This window comes from Paramormyrops kingsleyae, chromosome 1, assembly GCF_048594095.1.
Source record: "Paramormyrops kingsleyae isolate MSU_618 chromosome 1, PKINGS_0.4, whole genome shotgun sequence".
Lineage (NCBI taxonomy): Eukaryota > Metazoa > Chordata > Actinopteri > Osteoglossiformes > Mormyridae > Paramormyrops > Paramormyrops kingsleyae.
In genome coordinates, this window is record NC_132797.1 from 64,392,366 (window position 1) to 64,419,892 (window position 27,527).

The 27,527-nt window shown below is 42.4% G+C and overlaps 2 protein-coding genes across 2 annotated transcripts in view; both read right to left on the reverse strand.

Moving 5' to 3' along the window:
• Positions 1-9,774, reverse strand: part of LOC111855689 (mannosyl-oligosaccharide 1,2-alpha-mannosidase IB) — a 70,176-nt gene extending 60,402 nt beyond the window's left edge. Inside the window, exons 1-2 of the mRNA XM_023834925.2 lie at positions 9,492-9,774; positions 8,027-8,486 (exon numbers count right to left, since the gene is read on the reverse strand). Of these exons, the coding sequence (XP_023690693.1) occupies positions 8,027-8,337 (311 nt within the window). The 5' untranslated portion in view covers positions 8,338-8,486; positions 9,492-9,774. The remainder of the gene's footprint in view (positions 1-8,026; positions 8,487-9,491) is intronic.
• Positions 9,775-13,313: 3,539 nt separating this feature from the next.
• On the reverse strand, positions 13,314-27,160 carry ttf2 (transcription termination factor, RNA polymerase II). The gene is made up of 23 exons (XM_023834413.2): positions 26,978-27,160; positions 24,721-24,829; positions 24,491-24,577; positions 24,299-24,368; positions 23,143-24,033; positions 22,438-22,564; positions 19,825-19,986; positions 19,438-19,595; positions 19,092-19,173; positions 18,871-18,978; positions 17,509-17,659; positions 17,295-17,400; positions 16,935-17,119; positions 16,684-16,837; positions 16,510-16,601; positions 16,328-16,407; positions 15,971-16,110; positions 15,703-15,876; positions 15,528-15,586; positions 15,055-15,208; positions 14,475-14,557; positions 14,181-14,255; positions 13,314-13,961 (listed from the first exon to the last, which is right to left on the reverse strand). Exons 1-23 carry the CDS (start codon positions 27,003-27,005, stop codon positions 13,817-13,819), a joined length of 3,420 nt encoding a protein of 1,139 aa, XP_023690181.2. The 5' UTR covers positions 27,006-27,160; the 3' UTR covers positions 13,314-13,816.
• Positions 27,161-27,527: the final 367 nt, after the last annotated feature.

The window sequence follows — 27,527 nt, forward strand, 5'->3', positions numbered from 1 at the left end:
CCTCGACTGGTTGGTTCTGATGTATACTATTTGTTTTTCATTTCTAATCGGAGGGTAGGGGTGGGAGGTAGAGCTGCATAATTCTGGAGAAAAAAAAAAAAAGTGAAAATGTGAATTCTTTTGCTTAGAATTAAGATCACAATTCTCCAACAAGTTTTTGTTCTTAAATTTAAAAAATTATTGCACTCAAACTGCAAAGGGAAACCCAACAAAACATGACTGTGCCAAACATATGATTGATACAGGACTGGTATATCAACTTCTGACAACTAAGGGAAACGCTCAATTGGTCATTCAATTAAGGTAAACAAATCAGCCACACCAAAAGTTCCAGTACCAAAAGCGCCAGTGGGGTACTTTGGTACTTTGGGGAGGGAAATGCTTTCTTTGTCTGGTTTGGTTATGCAAATAGCCTGCATAGTTAAACAACAACAATGGATGCATGGGCAAATTAAGCTTTAACTGCAATTTGTAAGAACCAGAGATCAGGATAGCATAAAAATAAATATTTTGCATAATATACTATCATGCTATGACAGCACAGTATTGAAAAATGTCTAAATATTGCAATGTGATTTTGTTGTAATAAATATTGGGGTATTTATAAACCGAAAAAGGAGTTCCACATAAATTTCTCAAAAACCCATTTAGGAGTGACTTGAACTGCAAGGATGAAAATGATTATGATCGTCTTGGAGGTAAACTTTAAACTTTTTAAATCATGTACTAAATTATTATTCTTTCTCAAGATTAAAATTACAAAACTTTTTTCCTATGACAGAGTAAAAATGTTTCAGCAAAACAACCAGCCTGAGCTATAATGTGCATATACAGAATTGAAAGAAAGAAAAAGCTGACCAGCAAAATAAGAATTGCACATGCACAGCATGCGATGTTGGTATTAATATCACACATTGGACAACCATTTTTCGAATTCAGTACAAAATACCCTGGCTCACGCTGTGATATCATTCAGTGCCAGTACCGGTTTTTACACCATTGGAAAACTAACACTTTGAAGTACCATACTTTTGGTACCTTCTTCAAGTTCCAAATGGAAGGTACCTGGTGCAGTGGAAAAGCATCCTTTAAAGAGGATGCAGAATTATGGAATGCTTGAGACACTGTGGGGAAAAGTAGGAGCGCTTGTTTTGATCTAGCTGTTGTAATACGATGCAGAAGAACCATTGTAATTTAAAAATGAGATGGCAGAGGTGTGAACTCAGATTGCGGTTTTTTTTTTTTTTTTACGATTATTGTGCAGAAAAACAGGAGGTATGGTATAACTGCAATAAATGAGGGGAGTGGAAGTTCAATTCCTGAAATTGAACAAATAAAAGTGGACATTCAAGCTATCTATATATAAGGTAGGTTTCATATAGAGTATTCTGCAAAGAGCTCCATGGCTAGTATGAGGTGACACGGTTGATCTCGATGAGCCAGCACCCAGGATCCTTTGCAGGTACTTGAGAAGATATACATGAAAAATTGTACCTTCATGCTCTGTTAACCTAACCTGTTCTCAGTGTTGTGGTCACATCGCCGACGTAGCATGAGTCAGATTGTGAACTGCCAAGACGACACTAAGAAAGGGTTTCCTAACCCTACACACAAGGCTTCCAGCGGGCTTCCGGGAGATTCCACTCCTGCTAAATCTGCCGTGACGGCAACTGAAGCCTTTGGCATGTCTCCAAACCACTGTGCAAGTTCAATGAGGAGAAAAAGGATGACACTGAACGGGGGGGGGGGGGGGGGGGGGTTTGGGGCGACACCTGTACTGAAAGGATTCTTATACAGAGGGAAGGCTTATAATGTAGTGAAGAATGTCTCTGGTCTGATAACATGAAGTCTTTCATTTAAATAAGAACAAAAAAAAAAAACAAAAAAACTTTGAAAATCCATCTTTGATCCAATACAGACTGAAAATTAAAAAGGTAAAAGGTCTGGAACAGAAACAAGCACCCCTTCAGGCAGAATTGGGCTGAAAAAGAAAGAAAAAAAAAAAACCACGGAGACCTGAAACCCATCAGGAGGAAAAAAAAAAAAAAAAAAAAAAACAACATCTCCTCTAGGGAGACTAAAGACCCGCTTGTCACATCGTACTCACTGAAACTCAGACATTGGAGTGTGAGAGTAAGAAAGATTGGTGTATAGTTTAGCAAACTCCTACCACAGAGGAAGAAATTAAAGTATTGTTGTGACTAAAGATTAACAGCGCTAGGGGTATAACTTATGGATAGGCTGATCCACATTTTTTCAGCTCCGATCTGACTCCAATACACAACTGCAGATACAATACAGATTCCAATACAAGAACTGTTTTACTTTAATATTTGAATATATAAAATATATATATTGTTTTTAAGCTAGTAAATACAGATGAAGAAAAAAAAATTAAAAACTAGACTACTAGAAACATACAAATGAGATGGAACAGCATGTTATGTATATCCTCCTGAGACCCAAGAAAGAAAAAAAAAAAGTGTCCTTCAATTTAGGTTATTTCTTTGGAGGAAATAAGACATCTTACAATTTAGATTTTTTTTAAATTTATTTTTATTTTTAATTTCACAGCATGTCCTCTTTAGTGTACAACAGGAATAAATACGTTCCCTAACATCAGTGAAAAGAATAAAATGTCCACTACAATGGACATAAATGAATGGGTGGGGTCTCAGGAGGTTACGTTGTTTTAAGCATTTTTGAAGCGTTCTCAGTTCAATTTCAATATCTTCCAAGGGAGTATACACACATGCGGCCAATGCTTAAAATGCCCCACAATTATTCTTCCACCGGCAACAGCATCACTTATGAAGGGGCTGCTATCGCAACGAAGTGCATCACAACCTGAAGCGAGTGCGCAAAACAGCCCAAGCTAGCGACTCCCAAATCATCCATTGCTTATTTGTCTTGTACAATTGCGGGTGCTTTGTTTAGTGATGTTTAGTTTTTAGTTAAGATTTGTTTAGTCTTATCTGATGTTCATACGCTCTTTGTACTGCAAAGGATATGCACAATCATAGCAGGCAGTAGGGGTGGGCCGCACACCGGTATCATAGTTATTACCGGTGTGATTGTGCATTACGATACAGATTTGCACCATATCGCTAACACCACGAGAAGTCAATAGCCCAATTATACAACAGCCTATTAATAAAATGCTTTATTTTTATTTTCTTCCAAGCTTCAGTTGTAATCTGAATATTTGTTTATATAGTATAGGTAACCAGTTTATCTACGTTGTGTGAATTTTCTGTGAAATATACTCTGACGCCGTGTCCTGACAGCAAATTAAATTCATAAACAGATTTCAAACAGATTTTGTGTAATTATACACATAAAACAATAACCTGGTTACTAGAGCTGGGCGGTATGACCAAAAATTGATATCACGGTATTTTTCAAAGTTATATCAGTTTCATGGTATATAAAAAAAAAAAAAAAAGTATGACTGGGCGTTTACCACATTTTACCAAACACATTTTTGTTTTATGTTTTTGCATTGTTCCCACATTAACTATATTATTTTATTATTAGCCATTGCACCTATTCGCTACCTTAATGATAACATACAGCTAACGTGTTTGTTGGCTAACTGCTTATAAACGGCTAATACTAAGGTGTGCACCAGCCAAGTTAACATTTTTCATACACATTTAATAGTTCATTGTTGATAGAACGCGGGATGTCGGTCTTTAAGATGCTTCGCCAAGTTCAACGTGCTACTTGACTCCGTCGCCACAACTTTGAAGCACTGTTTGCATAGAGGCTTATTATCGACATCCTTAGCCTTTCCATGCTTGTCTGCAAAATACTTCCGAATGGCACTTTTGCGGGTTTTTTTTTTTTTTTTTTTTTTTTTTTAAACTAAAGCAGCTTGCAAAGTGCCTTCAACTGCAGCATATGCCATGTTCGGCCAATTTGGTATGTGTGTGTTAACCAGCGCAAATGCGTTCAGGGGCTATTGAGAGGAGGGGAGGGGCTGTGCAAGTGTGTGCGTGCAGGCCAGCGCTGTAGTGGTGCTGTGTGAAGTGTGGCGAAAACCACACTGTTGATATCAAGAATGGTGAAAATGAGTATCTAATCACATACTAATTTTAATAAATCGATTAGTATCTGAGAATCGATTTTTTGACTACCCCAGCGTCTCATTATTTTCAACTCCAGCCTCAGCTATATCTTCCATTTCTGATCTTTCACAATACATTTTTAGTGGTGCAGCAGTGAAAAAGGTCCCCCCTTAAACAGTTTCCAGCTGCACCACTTTCCAAAAGTTGTGTAGGCTATTTAAACCGGTATTGCGGTATAAGAAAAATTCATATCATAACACTAATAAAAAACTGTTTTCGGTATGAACCGGTATACCACCCAACACTACTGGTTACATGTATTGTAGCAAATTAAAAAGTAAAACATATTCACTAAACCATGGTGTTATTTGGTGTTAACATCCTCAACCAAAAAAGCCATAATGTTCCTACCAGAGTGGCTGCTCTGCCCTGAAACTGTAAAGCTGAAATGTTTTCAAACATAGTATGTTTTTTATAAAATGCTGGAGAAATGGATGTAGTTTATTGGTGATTTCATGTTCAAAGTTTATGTTTTTAAACAACTGTATAAATTAATGTTATTTTTATACAAATCAACTTAGGTGAAACAAAAACGTAAGTTTTCAGGGTTGCCAACTCTCATGCATCTGGCGTGAGAAACTTTCAGACATGTGCACACAGGAAATCTTATGACAAATCTATATTATTCCATTATAAACCTAAAATTAGCAACATCAAAAACACTGGGATAGTTTACAAACCCTACAGACTACAAGGTAATGAAACTGTTACATACATGTAAATGCGTGTGTATGTAGGGCAGTCCCAAGTTGAAAACCTCACTCCAGCCCGCTGACCAAAGTTGGCAACGCTGTGTTTTATTTCAAAGCAACTATAAAATGCAGTTTTCGGCTGAAACAGCTTATCATTCACTTTGTGTTTTTACTCTGACAATTACGAAATGAATGCTATTTATGTCACTTTTTATATTTTTTCCACCCATACCCAAATGTAATAGCGATTCAAGTATACGTATAAAATAATTTTTTTACATTTAGCTACATAAAGGGACAGTACATGCTACTCTTCCCAAAACTTGGAAAAATGTAATACTGTGATACAATACAATCGGCGTCCAAAAAGTGAAAAATACTGCGATAATTTTAGGTCATTTCATCCACCCCTAGCAGGCGGACGTTACTGTGTTCACATCCACGGAGTAGCAAAAAAAAAAAAAAAAAAAAAAGCAGCAACATTAGTGCTCAGCTTGAATGCTACAAAAACACATCTAAAATGGGAAAGAGCTGTTGTGTGACTGATTGTACATCTTCTTAGAGACTGACAAAAACTAAAGTATCGAACGTGGATCGGTCACTTATAGCTAGAGATGGGCGATATGGCCTAAAAATAAAATCTCCAATTTTTTTTCACAATAAATTTTCGATTTTAATCGATTTCCCCCTCCCCTACTCAAAATCAAAACTACAGATGACAAATAAATGGTTCAAAACAAGTTTTAACTTTATTTTTTATTTATTTATTTTTACTTTCGGATTAAAGTGCAATCTGACAAGCCAAAAAAGATGATTGTAAGTGAGATGCCAGATGACGCCATTGTAAACACTTTTAGAAACTTGCTAAAAGTTTTTACATGTTAATGAATCCCGGCTTTTCCACAGTATGTATGGGCACCATGTCTTTTGCAATATACATCGCGACAGCGTTTATCGCCTTCCACCGTGCCCCATTATTATCATATGGCACACAGTTCGAAAACGTGTCAGGGCGGTTGCATGCTTAACTTTGGATGTTGTGCTGATGCTGCGGCTATTTTCATTTCGCTGGGAGCTGCGCTTCTCCTGTTTGTTTGTGAATCTGCTACAGTGTTTGGGTGCGCCACACTAATTTACCCGTGAAGAATGGTGCGTCGCATTAGTTCCGCTTTTGGTGCTCGCGTGTAAAATAAGTAATAAAATCGATTTTCATAAAAACACATCGACCAGAACTGTAAATTCGAATTAATCGATAAAAATCGATGTATCGCCCACCTCTACTTATAGCCCATAACAAATCCGTAAAATCAGTCTGGATTGCCGCAAATACCGATCCAAATATCAGATCGGTGCACCTCTAGTAAAACTGGCCTCTGACAGCATATTAGTTACAAATGATTTATCAAAGAAGCATTACGCCACAGAAGGAGAGTGCACTATCCCTAGACTGGATCCACCTGCAGCCATCTGAACAACTTCCCTCCGCAGAACATCTTAGTTGCTTTTCACCTAATGCAAAAAAGAAATATTTGGGCCAACAGCATCATCAGGTCACAGTGCTGCTGTATGATATGGACAAGACAATGGCTGGAGGCTGCAAAATGTCAGGATCTGACTGAACACTCTCTCCTGTGTTCAAAGGCCACAAGACAAATTCTCCAAATGCTCAGTATGTGGCCATATCCTGCAGATGTTCTACAAGGTGGGGGGAAGAAGAGGAACAACACCTGCAGAGTAAATCAAACTAATGAACTATTTAAAAAATAAACACTATTGCTATTATCAATTTGTCTCCATCTAGCCATCATGTTTAAGAAATCTCCAAGAAGGAACTGTACCACTCCACGTTTGGATGACAAAGGGCACCATTTGCTGGGTCAACTTATCCACTATGCAATCAATACATAATCAAGAAAACACAGCATCACACTCCTTTTATCAGAATGGTTTACCCAGCAGCATGTCACATGGCCCTGGAGGAAACACAGGGCACAGGGAAAGGATGCCAGCCCATTACAGGGCACACAATTTGGAGCCAGAGAAACCACAAAATCCAGAGGAACATGCGTAGTTCACACTCATAGCTGGAATTCAATTGCACAACCCTGGAGGTGTGAGGTCACAGAACTACCATTCACTAGACCCACAAAGAACTATCACAACAGCAGTTTGGCTTGTTACATTAACGAATTTAAGGCACTAACCATTTTAAAATCTATATCTGCAGATAACACAATGCATCACGAATCTGACCTCTTAAGTCGTTAGTCTCAGTTTGTTATGTAACGCTAGTAATTATGCGCATTTGGTACAAAACACTGGCCTAAATTATCAGTCATTATCCATCAAAAGCTTAACGCTAAAGTAATGTGAAGGCTGGCACTATGCAATTTAAACGATGAAACATGAAATCGGAAATAAGTATTTGTCCAAGATAACAGGAAAATGAGCTTTTGGGGCTAACACGGTAAATAGTGTCACCTTCCATCAAGGGTGAGTAAAAACATCCGTTGCCTTGATTAACTGAAAAGAACACAGTATTCTGCACCAAATTAATCTGGCTATTTGGAGAGAGGCATTCTGTCACTGTGTTTTTAAAAATTGTACAGCTGTTGGGGGGGGGGGGGGAATGCAGATACTTTGCAACACCTCTGTGAAGAAAGCAGCACAGCGAAAGCGAGGTTCTGCAACTGAGTCCCCACACCCCCCAACCTACATACTTAGAGCACTAGCTCATTGCCACGTGAGACGACCGTGGAGGGTGCTGATGGTTGAACCCGCCCATCAGTTAAGGTCTGAGCTGACCTAGCACAGGACCTTTCAGCAGAGCTCTTGTAGACCTTTGTACTAAAATGAGTGCATTCCACAACATGTCAGTCTGACTGTCTTCATGACAGACAGTGTCAGCACCAAAACAGACACGACCAAATCAGATAGATCGAACTACAAATACTGTAGGGGGTGCTTATTAAACAAAACAAATGTCACACCCCTGATCAGGATAAGTGGTCAAAAGATGGATATATGGACGGATGGATAAATGATTATCAGCCACACACCCCCACAACTGATGACTATGCCACAGCAATCACTAATAGTTTCTCACCATTGTCAGTAAGCGGCTCACAGAAACAACACCTATTTACTGACAGAACGTGCTGGACGAGGGCGTCACTGAGCGGGGTCGACCCACTGGAACCCTACCTGTGGCGGTGCTCATCATGAGCACCTTGTCCGTGGATGATGGGCACGCCAGGCAGCCGGGCCTCCTTGTTGGGTTCGATGTGTGGGATGAGCACATCCTCCAAGCCCAGGTCGAACCGCTTGTGCTTGGAGCTGTCCGGCAGGAAGAAGAACGCCCCAAAACACAAGGTAACAAAGGCACTGAGGATGAGGAGGAGGATGAACTTCTCAGAGAGCCGCAGCGTGGCCCGGTGATGTGAGAAGGATGACGCCCCAGGCGGGAGGGTCGGGATCCTGCGTCCTGACAGCGGCAGAAGAGCTGGGGTGGTCATGATTTAGTGACGATTGGGTACAAGAGGACACGGAGCCGGTACAGTTTCATCCGCTGCCTTCTCTCATTCCTACAGCAGAGGCTCCAGCCTTACAGTTATCTGGTGACTGCTCAGGAGTGCGGTCATTACAAATCTCAGGTCGCTATATCCTGAAGAAAAGAAGAAAACCCAGGCATATGCATTAGAAAAAACGAAGGGCATTTAAAGATTGCTCCTCATTAATTCTGCAAACGAAAAATAGAAAACGGTAATACATAACGTTGCCATAGCAGTGTAAAAATAAATCGCCTTAAGCACTTATCGTCCGCTCACCAAATTACAGTACAAACACCTCCACAGTACTACAAGTAGAACCCCTATTAACATAACTAGTGAAGTGGTGAACGTTTTTTGATTAAACACGGCTTCCCTTACCTGCGCACATAGTGCTAACGGGTAACACGTGTTTAACTACCCAAACCAGAAAGACCGAACCGTCTGCACGATTTAACCCATTCGAGCAATTTGTGTGCGCGGGTGGACGTACCCCTTATCTCGACGATGTGTTTTACAGATAACCTCCCAAAATCTCACGGATCTGCTGTCTCCGACTTAACGGTGATCCGAAATCATTAGTGCATTTCCTTCAAAAGCAACGGATCTAGGTTTATTGGGGAGTGCTTATGATTTAACCGTTCTCCCCCGACAAATTAATGTGCTTACATACATCAGGTAATTAAATAATGTGTACTTTTAATTAGTCAAGCACAAGACACAACAGAATTGGAAATAAACACGCCCCCACCCCGCTGACAGGCTCGGGTTCGCTTTCTGGGCGAGGGGCAAAGTTTTCAGCAAGCCATGTTAACTAGACAGTCGCCCTAAAAGCCAGTTGATCGGCGCCCCGCAAAACGGAACAGTGCTGTTGGTGTTTATTGAAAAACGGGCCTCGATTCTACGTCGGCAGCGCCTTAACCCGGGATCCCCCCCCCACCCTTAACCGGTCACCAGATCGCCAGATTCAACAGCGACGCAGCTGCGGGACTGCTTATATAATAATTCTCACCCTTCTGATACCTCCCCCGCACCCACGTATCAGACTTTGATTTATTTATTCATTCCCCCCGAAGGCGATTAAGTGCCGGTGTGAGGCGGACACTCGTGAGCCGACTTACCGATTCCGAGTGCAGGCATCTAGTTAACGGCGGCGGCCGCGATGGACCGCCCGCTTCTGCCTCGCCTCGGCATCACCTCAGTTCCTTCCCGGGGCCATACGAGAAAGTTAAAAAAAGAAAACACAGCCAATTGAAACGGTGGCCCGGGCCTCCGCAAAAGTCGTCACATAACCCCGGCGCCGCGTATATGCGTCTCGCACTCCATTGTCCGTCGGCCGGCTCGTGGAGGGGAGGCAGTTAAATCCTCCTCTCGAGTTGCTGTTTTAACTGCAGTCGCGGCTCCTCCTCCTTTCGGTCCTCCGGTATCCCATCAACCTCCGGGCGTCGACAGTTTAAGGGAGCGTCACTCAATTCTCAAACTCAAAGCTGTCCGTGTGCTAACAAAATTACAAGCGCCCGGAGCTGTATGCGAATAATAGGCGAAATAATCATGGTCATGCGGCGGCACTGATAGGCGATGTCGTTAATTCGCTGGTGCAGTGCATCGTGGTAACGGGTTTTAAAATGAATGATTATTAATAATTCGTGTACCATAATTTACATATAGCAAGTACTGTAGCACCCTAGTCTTGCAACTGTAATGTAGTATTTTCCAGAATCCATCCAACCGTCCACGACTTGAGGAGGGTCGCGGTGGTCAGACCAGAACTTTCTTTGCAAAAAAATTCTGGCTCTATCTCCTTTGAGTGGATTCTTCCAAAATATTTGAAATGTCAATGTTAATAAATGAAATGCTCATTTCAATATGATGCTGTACGTAGGCTTTGCATATATCTTTGCATACATTATAACATCCTTAATAAATCTGTTTTGTTACCTGTGATTGCAAATACAGATTCCAAATTTATTTTCAGTATGTCATTGTCAGTCCGTGAGGGGTAAATGTCCCGCACACGGAGAGGTGTCCTTTAGTGTCACAAGTTGTTAACAATGAGGGAGGGCGATGCTTTTTGAAAACTATGCTGACCACCGTAAATCAAGGCAATATCAAGAAGCCTGACAGATTCGTTATAATGTATCGGGGCGTGGTGGATAAAGTATTACAATAATACAGAACAGAATATCTCAGTAGTGTGTCTGCTGCTGTGAAATACAGAATGTAGCGGAGAACGTGACATATCAGTGATCCATGTGTCTTGACCTGGTAATAATTAGGATGAGTGTGTGTCTAAACTGAAAGAGTCCCTAGAGCAGGGTTCCCCAATACAGGTGTTATGCCGAAAAACGCATTCCTGCCGAAAAAGGCATCCCTTGCCTTAGAATGCATGCCGGTGTTCCGACGAGTTGAGCTTTTAAGGGTTTTTTAGGGGTTAGGGTTAGGGTTTTAGGGGTGTTTTGGGGGTTAGGGTTTTAGAGGTTTTTTGAGTTTTTGGGGGGTTATGGTTAGAGTTTTACGAGTTTTTTGGGGCTATTGATTAGCACTACGCTAGCCTTACTCGACAAAGTAGATCAACTCGATTCAGATCAGCGACCAATCGGTCATTTAGAGACAGGTATGCATTCTACGGCAGGGATGCTTTTTTCGGCATAACACCTGTCTTGGAAAGCCAGAATCCAACATAGTTTGCAGATTTCCATGTTTAAACACCTACTAAACATGGTAATTAGCTGATTAAGGTGTGTTTAAGCAGGGAAATCTGCAAACTGTGTTAGATTCTGACCCTCCAGGACTGGAATTGGGGAACCCTGCCCTAAACCGAGTATGATATTCGTTGGTGTCACTTATACCTACAACAGAAGGTATAACTAACTAATGCCTTTTTTCCCCTGTAAAATCTATGTGTTTGATGTTAATTAATGATAAAAAAAAAACCAGTCCAAGTAGTTTTATACATTAAGAATTTGCTGAAGTTTAACTTCATCCTTTTTTTTTTTAAACTATGACCTTTACAGTCATCTTAAAGCAGACACGTTGGTCATCATTTGGAATTATGATGCATATAGAACCTGTCAGAGATTAATAATATGGTTCTGTCAGAATATAATTATCATGGGGATATGATGGGTTCCTGATAAGGGAATATTATAAAGAATGCTTCCTGTTTGATCTTTGACGGTTGGTGAGACAAATTGTCAGTAATGGTGTCCAGAAAAAGAATCATGACCTCACAACATGTCAAGAGAACAAAGCAAACATGCCAGCCCTGTATGTGATGCCACGATGTCCTCTTAAAACAGACACTGTATGCTAATCTGACCAACCTAAAACATAGAAGTTTGAGAGGAATTCAGCCTCACTAATGATGCTGGCATTCCAGGAGGCACCTTCTTCAGCAGCCAATGAAGAACACAGCTTATGGACCCAAGAATTTGGAGATAAAACAAATCAGCTTTAAAATAAGGCTAGTAGTCCTGATGATGTGAAAACTAAAATACATTGTTATGGATACTTCCTAAAACATAAATAAATATACATTTTCCTATATATTTCATACGGCTTTATTTGAAGGCATGTTCTAAGAAATCAGAATATGAAAAATATTAAATGTTTTAACACCACTCTCTGGAGGATGTCTCGATCTGGTGGTGGAAAGCGGTATTTTATTTCCCAGTCCTGGAATCGGCCTTTGTAAGAAACCGCCTTTGTAAGAAAGCCTTCTCTGCCCTCCCTGTAGGGAGGGAAAAGGAAGAGCTGTCACGAAGTTCAGTTTTCTGAGAAGAGGTTTGAATTAATTCAAGAAACCTATGCGCAAAAAAAAACCAAAAAAACAACCCGTAGTCGTGATTTGGTGCAATCTGTTGAATATGATTAGCATCATAGTTTTTAGAATCAATAGAGATCCAAGAGTCTCTATACAGAATCAAACAAGTCGCTAGATGTTTATAATTGCGAGAGACTTCAAGGTTTCCGATCCTGGATTATATCTCGCCGGCTCTACTTTGCATATATATACTGAGCAGTAGTTCCATGCTGGAACGTCCAGCGGGGCTGTATTTTGTACAGATTTTCAATTTAACTTACGCTTTTGATTTAACTATGTTGTTTGAACCAGCGTCATCCTTGCTAGTGAAGGTAGTTTTAAAAAAGCTGGAAAATCTGCGCACGCTGTGGTCTGCCGCGGACAGGGTTTCCACTGACGTAGGGCTGATGCACCTATAGGCAGGTCCATAATACAAGTCATACAAACCATGATGCAATGAGGAGGCAAACGCACTTCCTGGAAGGATTTAATGAATGAAGAGGGAATAGTGTTAAATTTGTTCCAGGTTATTTTATTGGCGGTTCGATGGCATCCAGGATCATTATTATTCCGAGATGACGTTTTCGTGCTAACAATCAAGGCTCTGACGTGTGACAGGAGGACCCAGCAGCCTAGCAAAGCACTAATCCAGCATCAGCAAAGGCTGTTCTAAACATCATTTTCCCACACAGCCGCCAATTTATTCTGCGAATTTGGGATGATTTGACATATGGAAAGTAAATAAACTGCATATGAACGTCTTGGAATCCAGGACATGAAAAATTAAGTTTGACATGAATGGAAATAACGGGAGACTTTAGGGTATTTTAACGGAAATTGCATAGTAACGTTTCTATAAACGACTTATACCTTGTACTAATTAGCAGATAATTATTCCCTCTCTCACCTTTCTTGTAGAAAAGCTAATGAGATAAAACATTGAGTTATTTCCCAGGTCCTATTTTGGAGCGGCTGCTTTTCAGAACAATACTGACATCACGCGTCAGCATGAGGAAAGACTGCTACAGGCTTCGAAATACTAAGGTGGGTCTCCGAAGCAATTAATATCCATGTACCGTGCTGTAGCTCTAACAAAGAGATTGGTTTCTAATAATCATTTAAAATCCAGCTAGAGACTATGGCAATTTTTACATTACTCAAAAATTTATTAACAGCAGCAGCATTAAACACAGTAATTGTTCACAAGTTTTATGCAAACGCCACCTCCATCTTAAAATACGTTAACACATAAAACATATATATAAGCTGAAATTATTGTACATTAAAACCATTAAAACTTACACCAGAACTCTCAGCTCATGACAAACAGCAAAAACATAACCATACTTAACCATGGTTAATGTATAATATACATGCTGAATCCAATTGTAAAGAAACTGTTTTCAGGCTATAGCATCAACCGTGAAATCACACAGATTAATAACCAAGCCTTATGAGAAGTCATTTCCACCAGAGATGGTGCTAGAAAAACAACGTAGTGTTTTTTATGGAAACTCATAAAAGGGGACCTAGTTATTTAGAAGTGCAGATCTTTTTTGCAGATCTGTGAAGATGCGGTCTTTCTGGACCCATACCCTAACATGCTTGAGGAGCATCTGTAGTGTGTCCAGCACTTTCATTTGCTCAAACTCCAAAGATAACTCTGAGGTCAGCCAGCGAGAGTTTGGTGAAGGAGTCGCTTGTGCCCGATAGCACCTTCTTTGCCAGCTCCTTCTTCTTCTCCTGAAGGGAGGAGATCTTTTCCTCCACAGTGCCTCCACAAACAAACCTCGGGGAAGGATCATTACATGAAGATCATAAGAACAAGCATTTCACTACTGGGTTCAGACTGATTTTAAAATTATATATTTAACTTCGGCTGTGAACTGGGAACAATTTCCTGATGTACAGGAAGTCAAACCCAGGTGGTGAGGCTTCCTGCAGTGAGCCACAGACCACGCTGAGAGGTGAATCTCCTTCTCATCCTGAGGTACGCTGTTCTCCTTACCTGTGAATGGTAACGTTTCGGGTCTGGCCCACCCTGTAGATGCGGTCACAGGCTTGGTCTTCCAAGGCTGGGTTCCTGAACGCAGGGAAGACGAGAAGAGATCTTTGGTGCTGGAGGCTTACTGTTGATGCTCAGTTAGAACCAAGCTAGTTTTCCTGATCTCTCCACTACAGCTACTTTACTTTGGTCCAATAAAACTGATTCTCCAGTATCTACTTACATAAATCCATTCAAAACTACCTCAGGAGATGCTGTCTAATGGTAAGTCTGAAAAAAAGAGAGTACGAGTCTCACCAATGCATGTCCATGAGGAAGAGGTGATTCCCACCAACCAGGTTAATCCCTACACCTCCAGCACAGAGCGAAACCAGCATCACCTGTGGTGGAAATTCAAGGAAATCGTTACGCCTGCAACACACAAGACCTTTCAGAGGTAACGCCCCTGTGCCTCTGTCACAAAGGAGTAACTGTATCAAAGTTTATTTTAGGCTTTCTGGGTATTTGAAAGATATTGACTCAGAAAGTCTTGCTGTGACACAGGTAATCTGGACCTGCTGTAGTGTCCAGATATACCAGAGGACAGTGGTGGTGTTTACTAACACTCAGACCATGCCACAGTCACTACATTTGGGGGTAAAGGGTCCCAATGTGACTTTTTCAGTGGGACCCCAGAAACAAACCCACCACTGCCAGTGAATAAAATACATACGGACTAAAAATGATTTCGTTAAGTTTGGCAATAGGTGTACCACTTCATAACTGGGGGGTTAGCAGTTCACTCAATTTCAGTTTTATTAATCATTGCAGAGATCAAGCTATAGTGCTATCACCGAAACACCCTGAACATGTAACGCTCATATGGGCAGGTTGGTACCTGTGGTCCCTTGGGGTCGTTGTTGAACTCCTCCACCAAATCCATACGGCGCTTGGGGTTGACTGTCCCATCTATGACTGCGAACCTCAGGCCCAGCTCCCGCAGATGAACAGCCACTATGTGCAGCATACTGGTCCACTGGGACACGATCACACTGGGCGGGGGGAAGAAAGAACATCAGGCATTGCTACACTAAGGTGGATGGGCTATCAGCTGACAGACATGCTGTTCTAAAAAAACAGAGAAGGGGCATGTATGCATCAGCCAATCACAGTCAACTATAAACCCCTCCCAGTGAATTAAACCCACACTCTGTGGTAAAAGGTTGGTGAAGGGTCCGGAAGGCTGTCCTCCACCACAGCCACGAGAAAAGACATTTTTTTCCCCCCACAATAATGGCGTTCAAAGGCAAAAGTAGAGACTGAACCCTCCTCGTAAATGTTTATTTAAAAAAAAAAAACTGATTTACTTACCATTTCTGGGCACTGTGAGCTTCCCTTATTTTCCTGAGCTCTGACAGAATAGCAGCAATCTGAAGGAAAAAGAGACATCAAACACTGTATGAGAAAGTGACGGGTCGAGAGCCTCAAGCAGTGTATGAGAAAGTGAAGGGAAGCAGCGCGGCCGGCGACGGGTCGAGAACCTGACCTTGGTGCTACAGCTGGTGTCCTCAAACAGGCTGGAGCGGAAGCGGTTTCCATTCAGGGACACCATGTCTTCGGGGTTGGGGTCGGGGGTGGGCTCAGAGAGCGACAGGGCACCTAGCTGCTCCTCCAGGGACAGCGTGATGCCGTCTCCCTGCAGCTCTGACTGATCCAGGGTCTGCGAGAGATGGGGCGGTGGCACGGGAGGCCTGCTTGTTAATCAAGTAACGAGGAAGTGGCACGGTCAAGCTGTGTGTGTTTGACCATGTGACCTTCTTCAGCAGGGACAGGTGGCAGCAGCACTGTCTCAACCGCAGCAGTAGGGACAGGATGTGCACGGCACTGGAGGCGGAGGATGAGGCTGGCTGTGAGGAGGCCACTGTATCCGAAGGGACACCAAACTCACGGGCCACTGGGGGGGAGGGGGGGGTAAGGGGAGGATCAAATGTCTATACTTCTCTGCACTCCACAGCAAAATGTAAATTTCATTCTCCATATGAATGTATATTGGGATTTAAAAAGGTCTGACTTAATGATTATGATTTTTCCTTTGTTAAATCATTTAGAATACATCACATATAGAACAGATGTGATGTCCCGCCCCCCCCCCCCCCCAAACCGACATTCACCTTTCTGAAAGGGATTCGTCTTGACTTCTGCTGTTGAATCGTCCCTTTCGTGCCTCTTGAGGTAAGACTGCAATGTTGACCTGTAAGACAAGGCCAAAGCAACACAGAATCCTGATATTAGCAAGTCGTTTACATGGGTTTCAATGGAATATATTTCTCTCTGATACTTAGCAACATCCTACTTAGATTGAGTAAAGATGACGTCATAAACAGCCTGTTCATCTTCTGACAGCTTTAAGTGATGGACTTCACAGACTCGATCCGGAAGAGCGACCTTCAGTAAGAAAGCATTAATAAAGCTTTAGCATTTGCAAGCTAATGGCTACAGCCTGACTAAACAGTCACTGTTCTCTGACCAGCGGTTTGCCATCCGAATCCAGCTCGCCCTTGGTTCGGCGCAACAGGAGGGACTGGGTCAGGATGTTCAGCCTTTCCCCACCCCTCTTGGAGCCGTTGTCCACCTGGGCCTTCCATAGCTTATACTCGTCAAACGGAGAACATCTCAGGAACCTGGAATGAGAAGGATCTTCACTTCCACTGGCTGATGAACTCACCCACACAGGGGCTGACAGAAGGAGTGAGAAGCAGAAGCCATTGGTCATCTTACTTTAGCAAGGAGTACATGTCCAGCAGGTTGTTCTGGACTGGTGTCCCAGTGACGGCCCAGCGTGCCTGAGCCCGTAGCCTGCACACAGCTATGGAGGTCTGTGCCTTGGGGTTCTTGATGTTGTGGGCCTCGTCCAGAATCACACGGGCCCAGACCACACGCATGAGCGGGGGCAGTTTGGCCGGCTGGGTAAATGAGAGACTCAGGGCTGTTAATTTCATTTTAATGGAGGCAAATGGCAGTAAAATATATCTGTTTATCACTGGAGGGACACAGCGTCTCATGTTAAATGTCCAGAAAGATCTTGTAATCTCAGAAATCAGTCGAGTTCTTGAACTTAAATGGCCCCTATATACAGACCACATCTGCAACGTCCTGACTGGGCTTCTGCGGATCTTCCTTCTCGACAGGAATCTCCTTGGAAACAAGACTGTAGGTGGTAACCACCATGTCGTGATCTGCAAGACTTGAAGATTTGGGGGGGGGGGGGGGGGGGTGAGCATTGCATTGGCAATAGGGCATCGTGGAGTAACATGTGGTGCTTGGAGAGCACACGTTGGTCTGTAGCTCTTACACGCGTGTGCTCCGCTGGCGGTTGGGCCCGTGATACAAGTACACACTCAGGTGGCCTCCCTTCACGCGTTTCTCTATTTCATTCTTCCAGTGGTGGACCAGGGAGGCGGGGCAAATGATCAAAGTGCCCTGTGAGGCAACCAGTGATGAGTCTGTGACGGCAGACATCAAACCGAGAAAAAAACCGTCAATACAGGGTCAGCCCAAGGCATAAGGGACCTAAGCATCTGCTTAGGGCCAAGCGGTCACCAGGGGACACCCTGGCCATCTGCCCAACCTGACAGAATGGAAAAGGAAGATGACAAATGACAACTAGGGGCACTTTTTCACTGCACCAGGTACTGTACTTCTCGTATTTCGAAACAGGACCTAAGGTACGGTACTTCTTGTGTTGATTTTCCAGCTGCATAATATAGTACTGGTGCTAAATGACATCACAATGCAAGGTGAGGTATTTTGTACTGAATTTGAAAAATGGCTAGTATATAGGGCTGATGATGTGCAATATTAAAATTAACATTTATGTAATTTATGTAAATTAATGTTATGCATATGCAATTCTCACATCACAAGGACCGCAACAGTCAGCTGAGTCGAGAACGACCGTTTCATACTGTCCAAAGTCCAGACAATATACTGAGTGGGGGAGGAGAGGGTTCAAGTCTCGCGAAAACATTTCTACTCATAGGAAGCAAAAGTTATCAAGCTTTGCATTTTAATAACTGTTCCTTTATATGATTATCTATTTAAAAAAATCAGTTTTAAGTTTACCTCCACTGCTTTTGCATGAGCTCTGCATGCACTCTCCAAGCCAATCATAATCATTTTCATGCGTGCCGTTTAAATTATTCCTAGACGGGTTTGTGAGAAATTTATTTTGCTTTTGTTTTGGCTTTATAAATATCACAGTATTTATTGCAACAAAATTTTTCAAATAGTATATTACAGCAAATGCATGGTTTTTCTTGTCATGCCATTCACATTTCGCTGAATCTGTTATTCGAACCAGATTATTAAAGCTTGAGTCTTCATTTTTCCATGCATAAATTATTAGTTTTTTTTTTTTAAACTTCATTTATCATTGTTTTCAACTACGCTTTTTCAGGACAGCAGATGTTTTTCTGTGTTTGCAAGGCAGGTTTTTTGCATAATCAAATTGACAATAAACACATTTGCAAATCCCATCCTAAATTGTCTGATCGTAAATCAATGGAAAAGGGAAAGTAACCGGTGCAGTGGAAAAGCACTCTAGGTTAATCACATTTGAAACGAGAAAAGGGTTGGGCCAATCCTGCACCAAAATAATAATTCACCTAAAACTAAACAAAAGCCGGTGATTGCAATTGAATATCCAGGGTGTTACCTTTCTTGGAAATCCATTCTTCTAGTTTATCATCCTTCTTTTCCTTTTGCTTTCGGGCCAGAATGAGTGCGATCATGGTGAGAGTTTTTCCCAAACCCATGTCATCCGCTGGGAAGGATAGCAAGAAAGAAGAAGGGGAGCCTGAGAACCGTGGAAGAGCGTCAGGCCCGAACAACCTTCAGCAGCACCATCTCCACAGACTAAAATCTGTCAGAATTTACCCAGAATCCCTCCACAGGGCTTCTGGGTCTCCCTCCAGCGCAGCCAGGCCAGGGCACGCCTCTGATGGGGGAGTAAAGGCACCTGAGAGGAAACATAAATAGGATTTGGGGGGGGATTTAAAACGGAATAAGATTCCAATAGAGTAGACAAGTTAGCATGTATCCATGTAGGAAGCCGAAGGATCAAATGTATGGCAGACATTAAGAGAGCCAGTAATTTCCCTTAAGGAAGTGCCAGCAGCACTATGTTCCTTCTTGCATTACATTCTCTGAAGCACACTGCTGACGAATGAGAGAAAAGCTAGTGATTCCCGCTTTCTTCAGGAAACGGCACCATCTGCGGTACCTTGATGCCACGCGGGTCCTTCTCCTCGCTGTCTGGCCCGGGGCAGGACTCCAGCGAGTGGTGCAGGTGGTCGATGGCCTCCGTGGTGACGTTCCGGACCACCAGCATTCTGCTCTCCGTCATGCGGCCACCGTAGAAAGCATGAACCTGGGGGTTCACTGGAGAGACACACACGTGATCGTCACTGTCATCACCAGCTTAAGTGAAGGAACTAGAAGACACACCTCCATCCTACCAGCCCCCTGTTTAAGGTCAGTCACTTCACCTATGATGGCTGCAAATGCAAAGGTTGCCATAGATGTCTAGTTATCAGACATAACTAAAAACATTGCTGTTTTGCCTATTATGGCTGGAGAGACTGCTGTCCACTCCTCCCAGCTGACTTACCTCCAGAGTGACCCTGGCTGAGATCGAGCCCCAGGGGACTGGGACCAGCCTGGACAGGGACACAGGGTCCAGGAAGCAGGATGGTTCCCCCAAGCCGGCTGACAGTGTTTGTCTGGCTAGGGATGATGCCTAGCTTAGTGTCATCTCCAGCACTCTGAGGTTCTGATGGTGAAACAGGTTCATAAAGGTCAGCAAATGTCAGGCAGAGTCAATGGTGTCTATAAAGCCAGAGATCACCAAAGGCACAGACCATGGGTGTCATACCAGTTTGAGTCTAACTACAACTAGTGTTGGGCGGTATACCGGTTCATACCAGAAACCGTTTTTTTATTATTGTTATGATATGAATTTTTCTTATACCGCAAAACCAGTTTAAACAGCCTACACAACTTTGGGAAAGTGCTGCAGCTGGAAACTGGGGGGACCTTTTTCACTGCTGCACCACTAAAAATGTACCGTGAAAGATCAGAAATGGCAGATATAGCTGAGGCTGGGGTTGAAAATAATGAGACACTGAGGTTGTCAAAAAATCAATTCTCAGATATTGATCGATAATAAAAATTTGTATCTGACTAGATACTCAATGAGCTGCATACTTATTTTCACCATTATTGATACCAACAGTGGGTTTTTGCCTCATTCGTCATACTTCACACAGCACCACTACAGCATAGGCGCGCCGCTGAATGTATTTGCGCTGGTTAACACACATACCAAATTGGCCGAACATGGCATATGCTGCAGTTGAAGGCACTTTCCAAGCTGCTTTAGAGAAAGAAAGAACCGTAAAAGTCCCATTTGGAAGTATTTTGCAGACAAGCATGGAAAGGCTAAGAATGTCGATAATAAGCCTCTATGCAAACAGTGCTACAAAGTTGTGGCGACGGAGTCAAGTAGCACGTTGAACTTGGCGAAGCATCTTAAAGACCGACATCCCGCGTTCCAGTAACACTGAACTATTAAATACGTATGAAAAATATGTTAACTTGGCTGGTGCACACCTTAGTATTAGCCGTTTATCTATAAGCAGTTAGCCAACAAACACATTATTAGCCGTATGTTATTAAGATAGGCGCGATGGCTAATAATAAAATATAGTTAATGTGGGAACAATGCAAAAACGTAATATAAAAACGTGTCCTGTAAAATGTGGTAAATTACTAGTCATACTTTAAAAAAAAAAAAAAATTCCGTTGTATGCCGTGAAACCGATATAACTTTGAAAAATACTGTGATATAAATTTTTGGTCATACCGCTCAACCCAGTCATCTATACCAGCAGTGGGCAATCTTATCTGTAAAGGGCCAGTGTGTATGCAGGTTTCTGGGATAACCTGTAGGTCAGCTGTTCAAACCCAGGTTTGTGGAGTCTTCAGCCAATCAGTCCTCTAATTAGTAATCTAATTAGCGAGTTGCCACGAAAACCCACATACCCAACAACCCTTTCCGGATAAGACTGCCCACCCCTGATCTACACTGATGCACCTGTCCCACCCGAAAATACAGCACTGAAGGACAATACTCCTTAAATTCAAAGAAAAAAATATTCCTTAAATTCAGTTTCTCTAACACCATGCCTAAAACGTTTATAGATTTAATTACAGCAGCAGAGACTGACAAAACACAGCAAAATTTCTGCCATCTTTGAACATATTCAATGTTTCGCTATATACATTTTGCAGAGGCAGACCACTACATACATTATACGTTTTGCTGCCACGGTCTAAGAATTTTATGAAATGACATTAAGTTGCAATTCCACGACTCTGCAGAACTATTGCATTTTGAGACGAAGGGTACTGGAAGTGAAAGTATGTGACACGCAGGCATACAGGTACCCGGTCAGATGTCTATAGTCTATGCACCTGATGAGAGCGAGAAAGAAATGGGAGGAGGGAAAAAAAAAAAAAAAAAAAAAAAAGAAAAGAAGAAAGGTAGATTTAACTAGCTAACGTTAAGTCTTAAAATATTGTGAAATAATGGTACAGCTAACCTAACATTAACATTAGCAAACGGCGGCTCCAGCGAGGAAACACTGATATCTTCAGATTATATGATAGAAATAAGAGAAAAGACTGTAGAGATTGTTGCTGGAGCAAAGATACAGAGACCCAGCTCTGATATGGAGTGTTCCAGGGATCCCCTTAGTGCTGGCTGGTATACCAGTTTTAATTTCCCATACGGTAATCCTTAATTATTAAACTAAATATATGGCTATAATCAATAAAACATGTTGCTAAATATACAAATTTTAATCTAATAAAACATGTCAGTGAAACGATTAGCGAAGTACACGGTTATAATCAATAAAATGTTGCTATCCAGCTGAACATACATTAATAATTTAATAAAACATGTGGTGTACTATTAATTTGAAAATAATTCATAAAAACACACCTTTATAAAAGCATTTGTGAATGTATTTTACTGATGTAAATGCTTGCTGCTGCGGTAATACCACGATATACCATGAAACTGCCAAAATCTTTTTAAAAATATCGGGATACAAATTTTTGCTCATACCGCCTTGCACCACGCCTGCATCACGCTGAGAGCAGGGATACGGAATCACACTTTGCACACGGCACCCCAGTCCAGCACCTCCCTGCCCACCTGGCTGGCTGAGGTCCCCGGTGTTCAGGCTCAGGGACTCCAACGCCTCCTCCAGCTCTTTCACCTGGTTCTTCAGCCTCTCGCCTTTATCGGGGAGGGCTGAGAGGTTCACTGTCGACAGGGTGGCCTGGGGAGGAACACCAAAGACTGGGTTAGGACATCTGCAAACACAATGTAAATAAACGTAAAAGGCAGCTTACAAACATCCCCCAGAAGCTTTTATCATGAATTTCAAACTAAAGATGAACCTCTTCCCAATTTCCTACAACCTTCCTAGTCTGTCTTCAAAGTACTGATATCAAAATTATTAAATATTAGTCATATGCATTTTTGTGATACGTTTGCAAATTTTCATCATATTTCTTCCATTGATAATAATAGTTAAAAAAACTGACCAATACCCGGCCTGAAACCAGACTATTAGTCAGGGCTAGTTGAGTTTGAGTCAGGTCACTGACCTCTAGGTCAAATGTATCCCAAACCACCCAAGAAAGTGGTTTCAGTCATCGGATCACAATGCATCTTGGTGGACATTTATACTCGTATTTATCGTTGACCACTTGTGATCTGATTGCCCAGGACACATTTTAAAACCAAGTGTAAACAGGGCCACAGTGTCTCAGTATTCCATAGAACCAGCCAGGTGGCCCCTCAGTCCCTGCCCACCTCAACCAAGCTAGCCAATCACTAGGCAGACCGACTCACCTTCTTCTGCTTGAGCTGTGTGGAAAGCTGGTTGTGCAGGGTCTGGGGGTCCTCCTGTGGGGCCTTGGCATGCGATGCCAGATGGAAGCCAGGGAACGATGTCAGGGTCTTCTGTACAGGGGCCACCGCCTTCCCCATCTCCGTCAATGGGGTCTGTTTTGTCCCCAGTTGCACAGATACCAGTAGGACATCGTTATCCTCTTCCTCCTGGCTGTCAGTCCTACCTCCCTTTTGTTGGACAGGTTTGGAACATTGATCTTCCTTCGCTCCTGTAGAACAAGGGACTACTGTTCCATCAGCAGGCAGGACTTGGGCCGTGTCCTTCTCTGTTTTTCTGGGTCTCTGACCCTCATTATCTTGAGAGGGGGTATCCTTTCTATCGTTCCTCCTCTCTCCTTCCTGCGACACTCGCTTCTTGGCATCTTTGTGGCTCTGCACTTCTTCACAGACTCCTCCATGTCCAGCCACTTCTTCCTTACCCAAAGCTTCCTCAGACTTCCTCCCTCGGTTCTGCCCCCTTTTCTCTTCTCTCCCACTTCTTGCCTCCTTAACCCACGTTCCAGTAGGATCATTGGTAACTTCCGCTGATTCTCTTCCCAGATCATCATCTCTGCGACCCTCACCTGAAGACTTCTTCTTAACCCTAGCCCCTGGAGGGAGTTGATAAGTTCTGCAGTGTTTTTTCCCTCCCTCATCCTCAGTTCCTCCTCCTGTATTTTCCTCTCTCTGTTCTGCAGTTTTCTCTTGTCTTCCACTCCCTCCATTCTGGAGGATCCTCCACTCAGAAGCCTCGTCGGTCTTGCTTGGGACTTTAAATGGGTTCCTCTCACGGGGGCAGCCGGGAATCTGTGACTCTTCTCTGTCTGAGTGCTTCTTCTCAGCGGCTTTTTTCTGAAAGAAAGTCACATACATCACACAGTCAATTGACCTGGATCATCTACATATCCTTAATCTCCAACATATTGTCTTTTTCTTCTGAACTAATAATTTTATCTAAGGGGCGAAAAAAGATTCACCATGTGATCAAAATTCTGTTCTTATAACACACATTGTGAGGACAATGCAGAAATGAATTATCAGATACAAGAAACAGATGCTTGGGACAGAAGAGAGAAATGCGCCTAATCAGCAGAGGTGCCACCGGGGTGAATCTTACCTCCTTCCATGGTAAACTGCCACACCATTTCAGCCCTTCCTTCTTTCCCACAATGCATCGGAATAACAACCTGAAATTGTAAAGCTAAGGATAACTGGCGTGGACCTTCAAAAACCCTTATTTTTGATTTATTGCCATTACAGTAACTACCAAACAATGGTAGGTACAGTAATGAGAGATCTGTACACACACCTGTAGCAGTGCTTCTGGTCTCTGGGGGCTACAGCTTGAAGTTCGACCAGCGAGTCCTCATGATGCAGGCAATGAGAAGGAGGGATGCTGGGTAAAGTCAGGACAAAGAATCAGCCGCTACTGGCTATTTTTTCCACTCCAAAAAGAGCATGTCCATCATAAATACATATCTTACATACACAGACAGGCTGAGATTTGTATGTAATGAGGCATATTAGACAGAAACATACTCAGCCGTCCGAGTAAAGTCGCACGGAGCTCCGCGAACGCTGCACAGGTAGAAGCTCTTGCCCTTGGTGGGTCCATCCTTCACTCCTGTCTTCAGCAGACATTGAGTTCCTATGTGGATGCATTTCCAAAATCACATTTTTAAAAATTAGATGTACAGTAATTGTCCTCACCATCAAGTTAGCGATTTCTTTTTCCTAACAGCAAATAAACAGACAAGGTTGAAGTTGGCTCTTTATTCACCAGCTACTTATTCGCAATTTTGGTTCCACCTTAAATGCCCATTATCTATGGGTCTGATTGCATTTCTCAGCTATATCTAGAGGCCCCTTCTGTTTCATTTCAAAACGTCCCAATAATCTGGCATTACCATGTTACAGTAAGTGTAACAGAGTGTTCCAAGACTTATTTTGGTGAATTTTTACTGTAGCATTTTTTTTAATAATCACCTCCTAAACTTGGCGTCCCACTCCATTCTCTATGGGTCTCAATGCATTTCTGAGCAATTCCATCCCAGCTTTCTTTAGATGCCTGAGGAAATGAGGTCATTCGTGTGCATTTTTAGTGACGGCTGCTGCAGGCCCAGCTGACTTGAGGCACTAAGGGTCACCACATGGAACCTGAAGCTGCAGACTCTCTCCTCAGCGTCTCATCCAATGTGATTGGGAACTGAATGATCCCATGATTCAAATGGTATTCTTTCCACTACCTTTTGCTATATAATTTTGCTCTAATTGCCGTCATTGTATTAATTGTAGTCCTCTCCACTGCTGCTACAATATTGCACAACTATTCAACATATCTGTACATTATGTTATTGATTGTAGCTTTCCTTCTTCTGACTGCTACTACATTTTGCATAGATTATCTTCATTGTACATATTACTAAATAGTTTTCCTCCTATTGTCTGCTTCTAAAAGTATTTCCAGAAATCTGGAATATACAACTTGCTGCAGCTTAAATGCTATCTTGATATGTGCAAATATTCTAAGCATATCTTATTTTCTGTCACCCAGCATGATACAACAATGCACATTTTCTTTCTTTTTTTATATCTTTATTCTAGAGTTTTTATAAATGTATTATGTTCATAAATGATTTTTGTACGTGTCTTATTTGTAATTTTGTAAATGCTGGAGCCAAGTCGTCTTGTCTGTCTCTTTCTGTATACCTGTATACAGTATGTAGATGACAATGATATTTACTCTGACTCAGTTGCACAGATTAGCACTGAGACCCAGTCCCAGCAGCCTCTTGATCAGTTTGGAGTGAATGACCATGTTAATTGCAGAGCTCTAATCCAAAAATAACTGTCTGGCATTCATTCATTCATTCATTCATTCATTTTCTGCCGCTTAATGGCATAACAGTTGTTACTGTCCAGGTGAGTCAGAGCGGCGTGAATGATGATTAAAATGGCATCTTCAATGGATCTGTTGTTACAGGTATTTCAAAGGGTACATATAGTGTATGTAAAGGAGCTGTGTCTCACTACCAGCTCCTCAAAGCACTTCATCTCACTGAACCATAGAGAATGGAGTGAGATGCCAAGATTAGCAGGTGAATATTCACCTAAATAAGTCTTGTAACACTTTTTCAAACTTCCTGTAACATGGTAATGCCAGATTTTTGGGACGTATTGTAATGAAAGAGAAAGGGCCTGAGAATCGCAATCAGACCCATAAGGGAATAGCGTGGGAAGCCAAGTTTAGGAGGTGATTATTTAGAAATGCTACAGTAAAAATTCACCAAAATAAGTCTTGGAACACTCTGTTACACTTACTGTAACATGGCAATGGCAGATTATTGGGACGTTTTGAAATGAAACAGAAGGGGTCTCTAGAAATAGCTGAGAAATGCAATCAGACCCATAGATATTGGACATTTAAGGTGGAACCGAAATCGCGAATAAGTAGCTGGTGAATAAGGAGCCAACTTCAGCCTCATAATAAACGGAGTATCTGCTGAAATCTGAAAGGGAAAGTGTCCCAATACTCTACGTCAGAGGTTCACAAACATTTAATGTCCTAGGGAGGCCGGAAAGGTTTGTTACCAGCGGACTAATTGGCGATTTAACCGCGGCTCCGTGGAATACTGGCTACTCACCGGGGTTTGGGAAACCCCACTCATCACAACTTTCCTCCTGCATCTACTTCGCCTATAAGACGGTTTCGGTGAGCTGATTTTAGCTTGCTTTATCCGTTGTCATGTACAATGCCATGTTTGTCTTTTACTGTTTACTGCCAGTAAGGACTTACCGTGTGTATCGCAGAAAACCTCTTCCATTGCTATGCAATCCCAAATTTTTCCAACGATCAGACTTCTGAGCAGAACTTACGGGCTGGTCAGAAGCACACAGGCACCGGCAAAATCAAGAGCCAGTAGGATGTGTTTGAAACCTTTTTCGCTGTACTTTAGTTTCCGTTCATATTACTTTACGACTGAATATCGCCCCCTACTGTGGCGGAGTGCGAAATTTTGCCAGTAACCGGGTTCCCGTATATCTACGGGAGCTGGTTGCTGGGAGTGAGGTTATGGCAGCCTAGAGGTGTGACCGAAGCCCTCGATAAGACGCAGAGACACAAATAGGAGCAGTGAGATTTGAAACCCCCAATTACAGAGATGTGAGAAAACAGTGTTACTCTCTTGTATCTGTATTTTAACACCAAAGGTATTGCAAGAACACTGAGTGGGTGGTGGGGGGGGGGGTCAGTTATCCCGGGGGTGGATTCTATTCAGCTGCAGTATGCGGTGGTTACTTTCAGATACTTTGGGTTCCTCCCATCTCAAGCAGGGCCTACTCAAGGC

Bases quoted from the DNA above. Each gene is read 5' to 3' on its own strand.
- ttf2 (XM_023834413.2), bottom strand. From the start codon at position 27,005: ATGGAAGAGGTTTTCTGCGATACACACG. The intron at 17,660-18,870 runs GTAACACCCTGG...CTGCCGTCACAG, and splicing joins AGAATGGATTTCCAAGAAAG to ACTCATCACTGGTTGCCTCA. The intron at 17,401-17,508 runs GTAAGAGCTACA...CAAATCTTCAAG, and splicing joins CGCCAGCGGAGCACACGCGT to TCTTGCAGATCACGACATGG.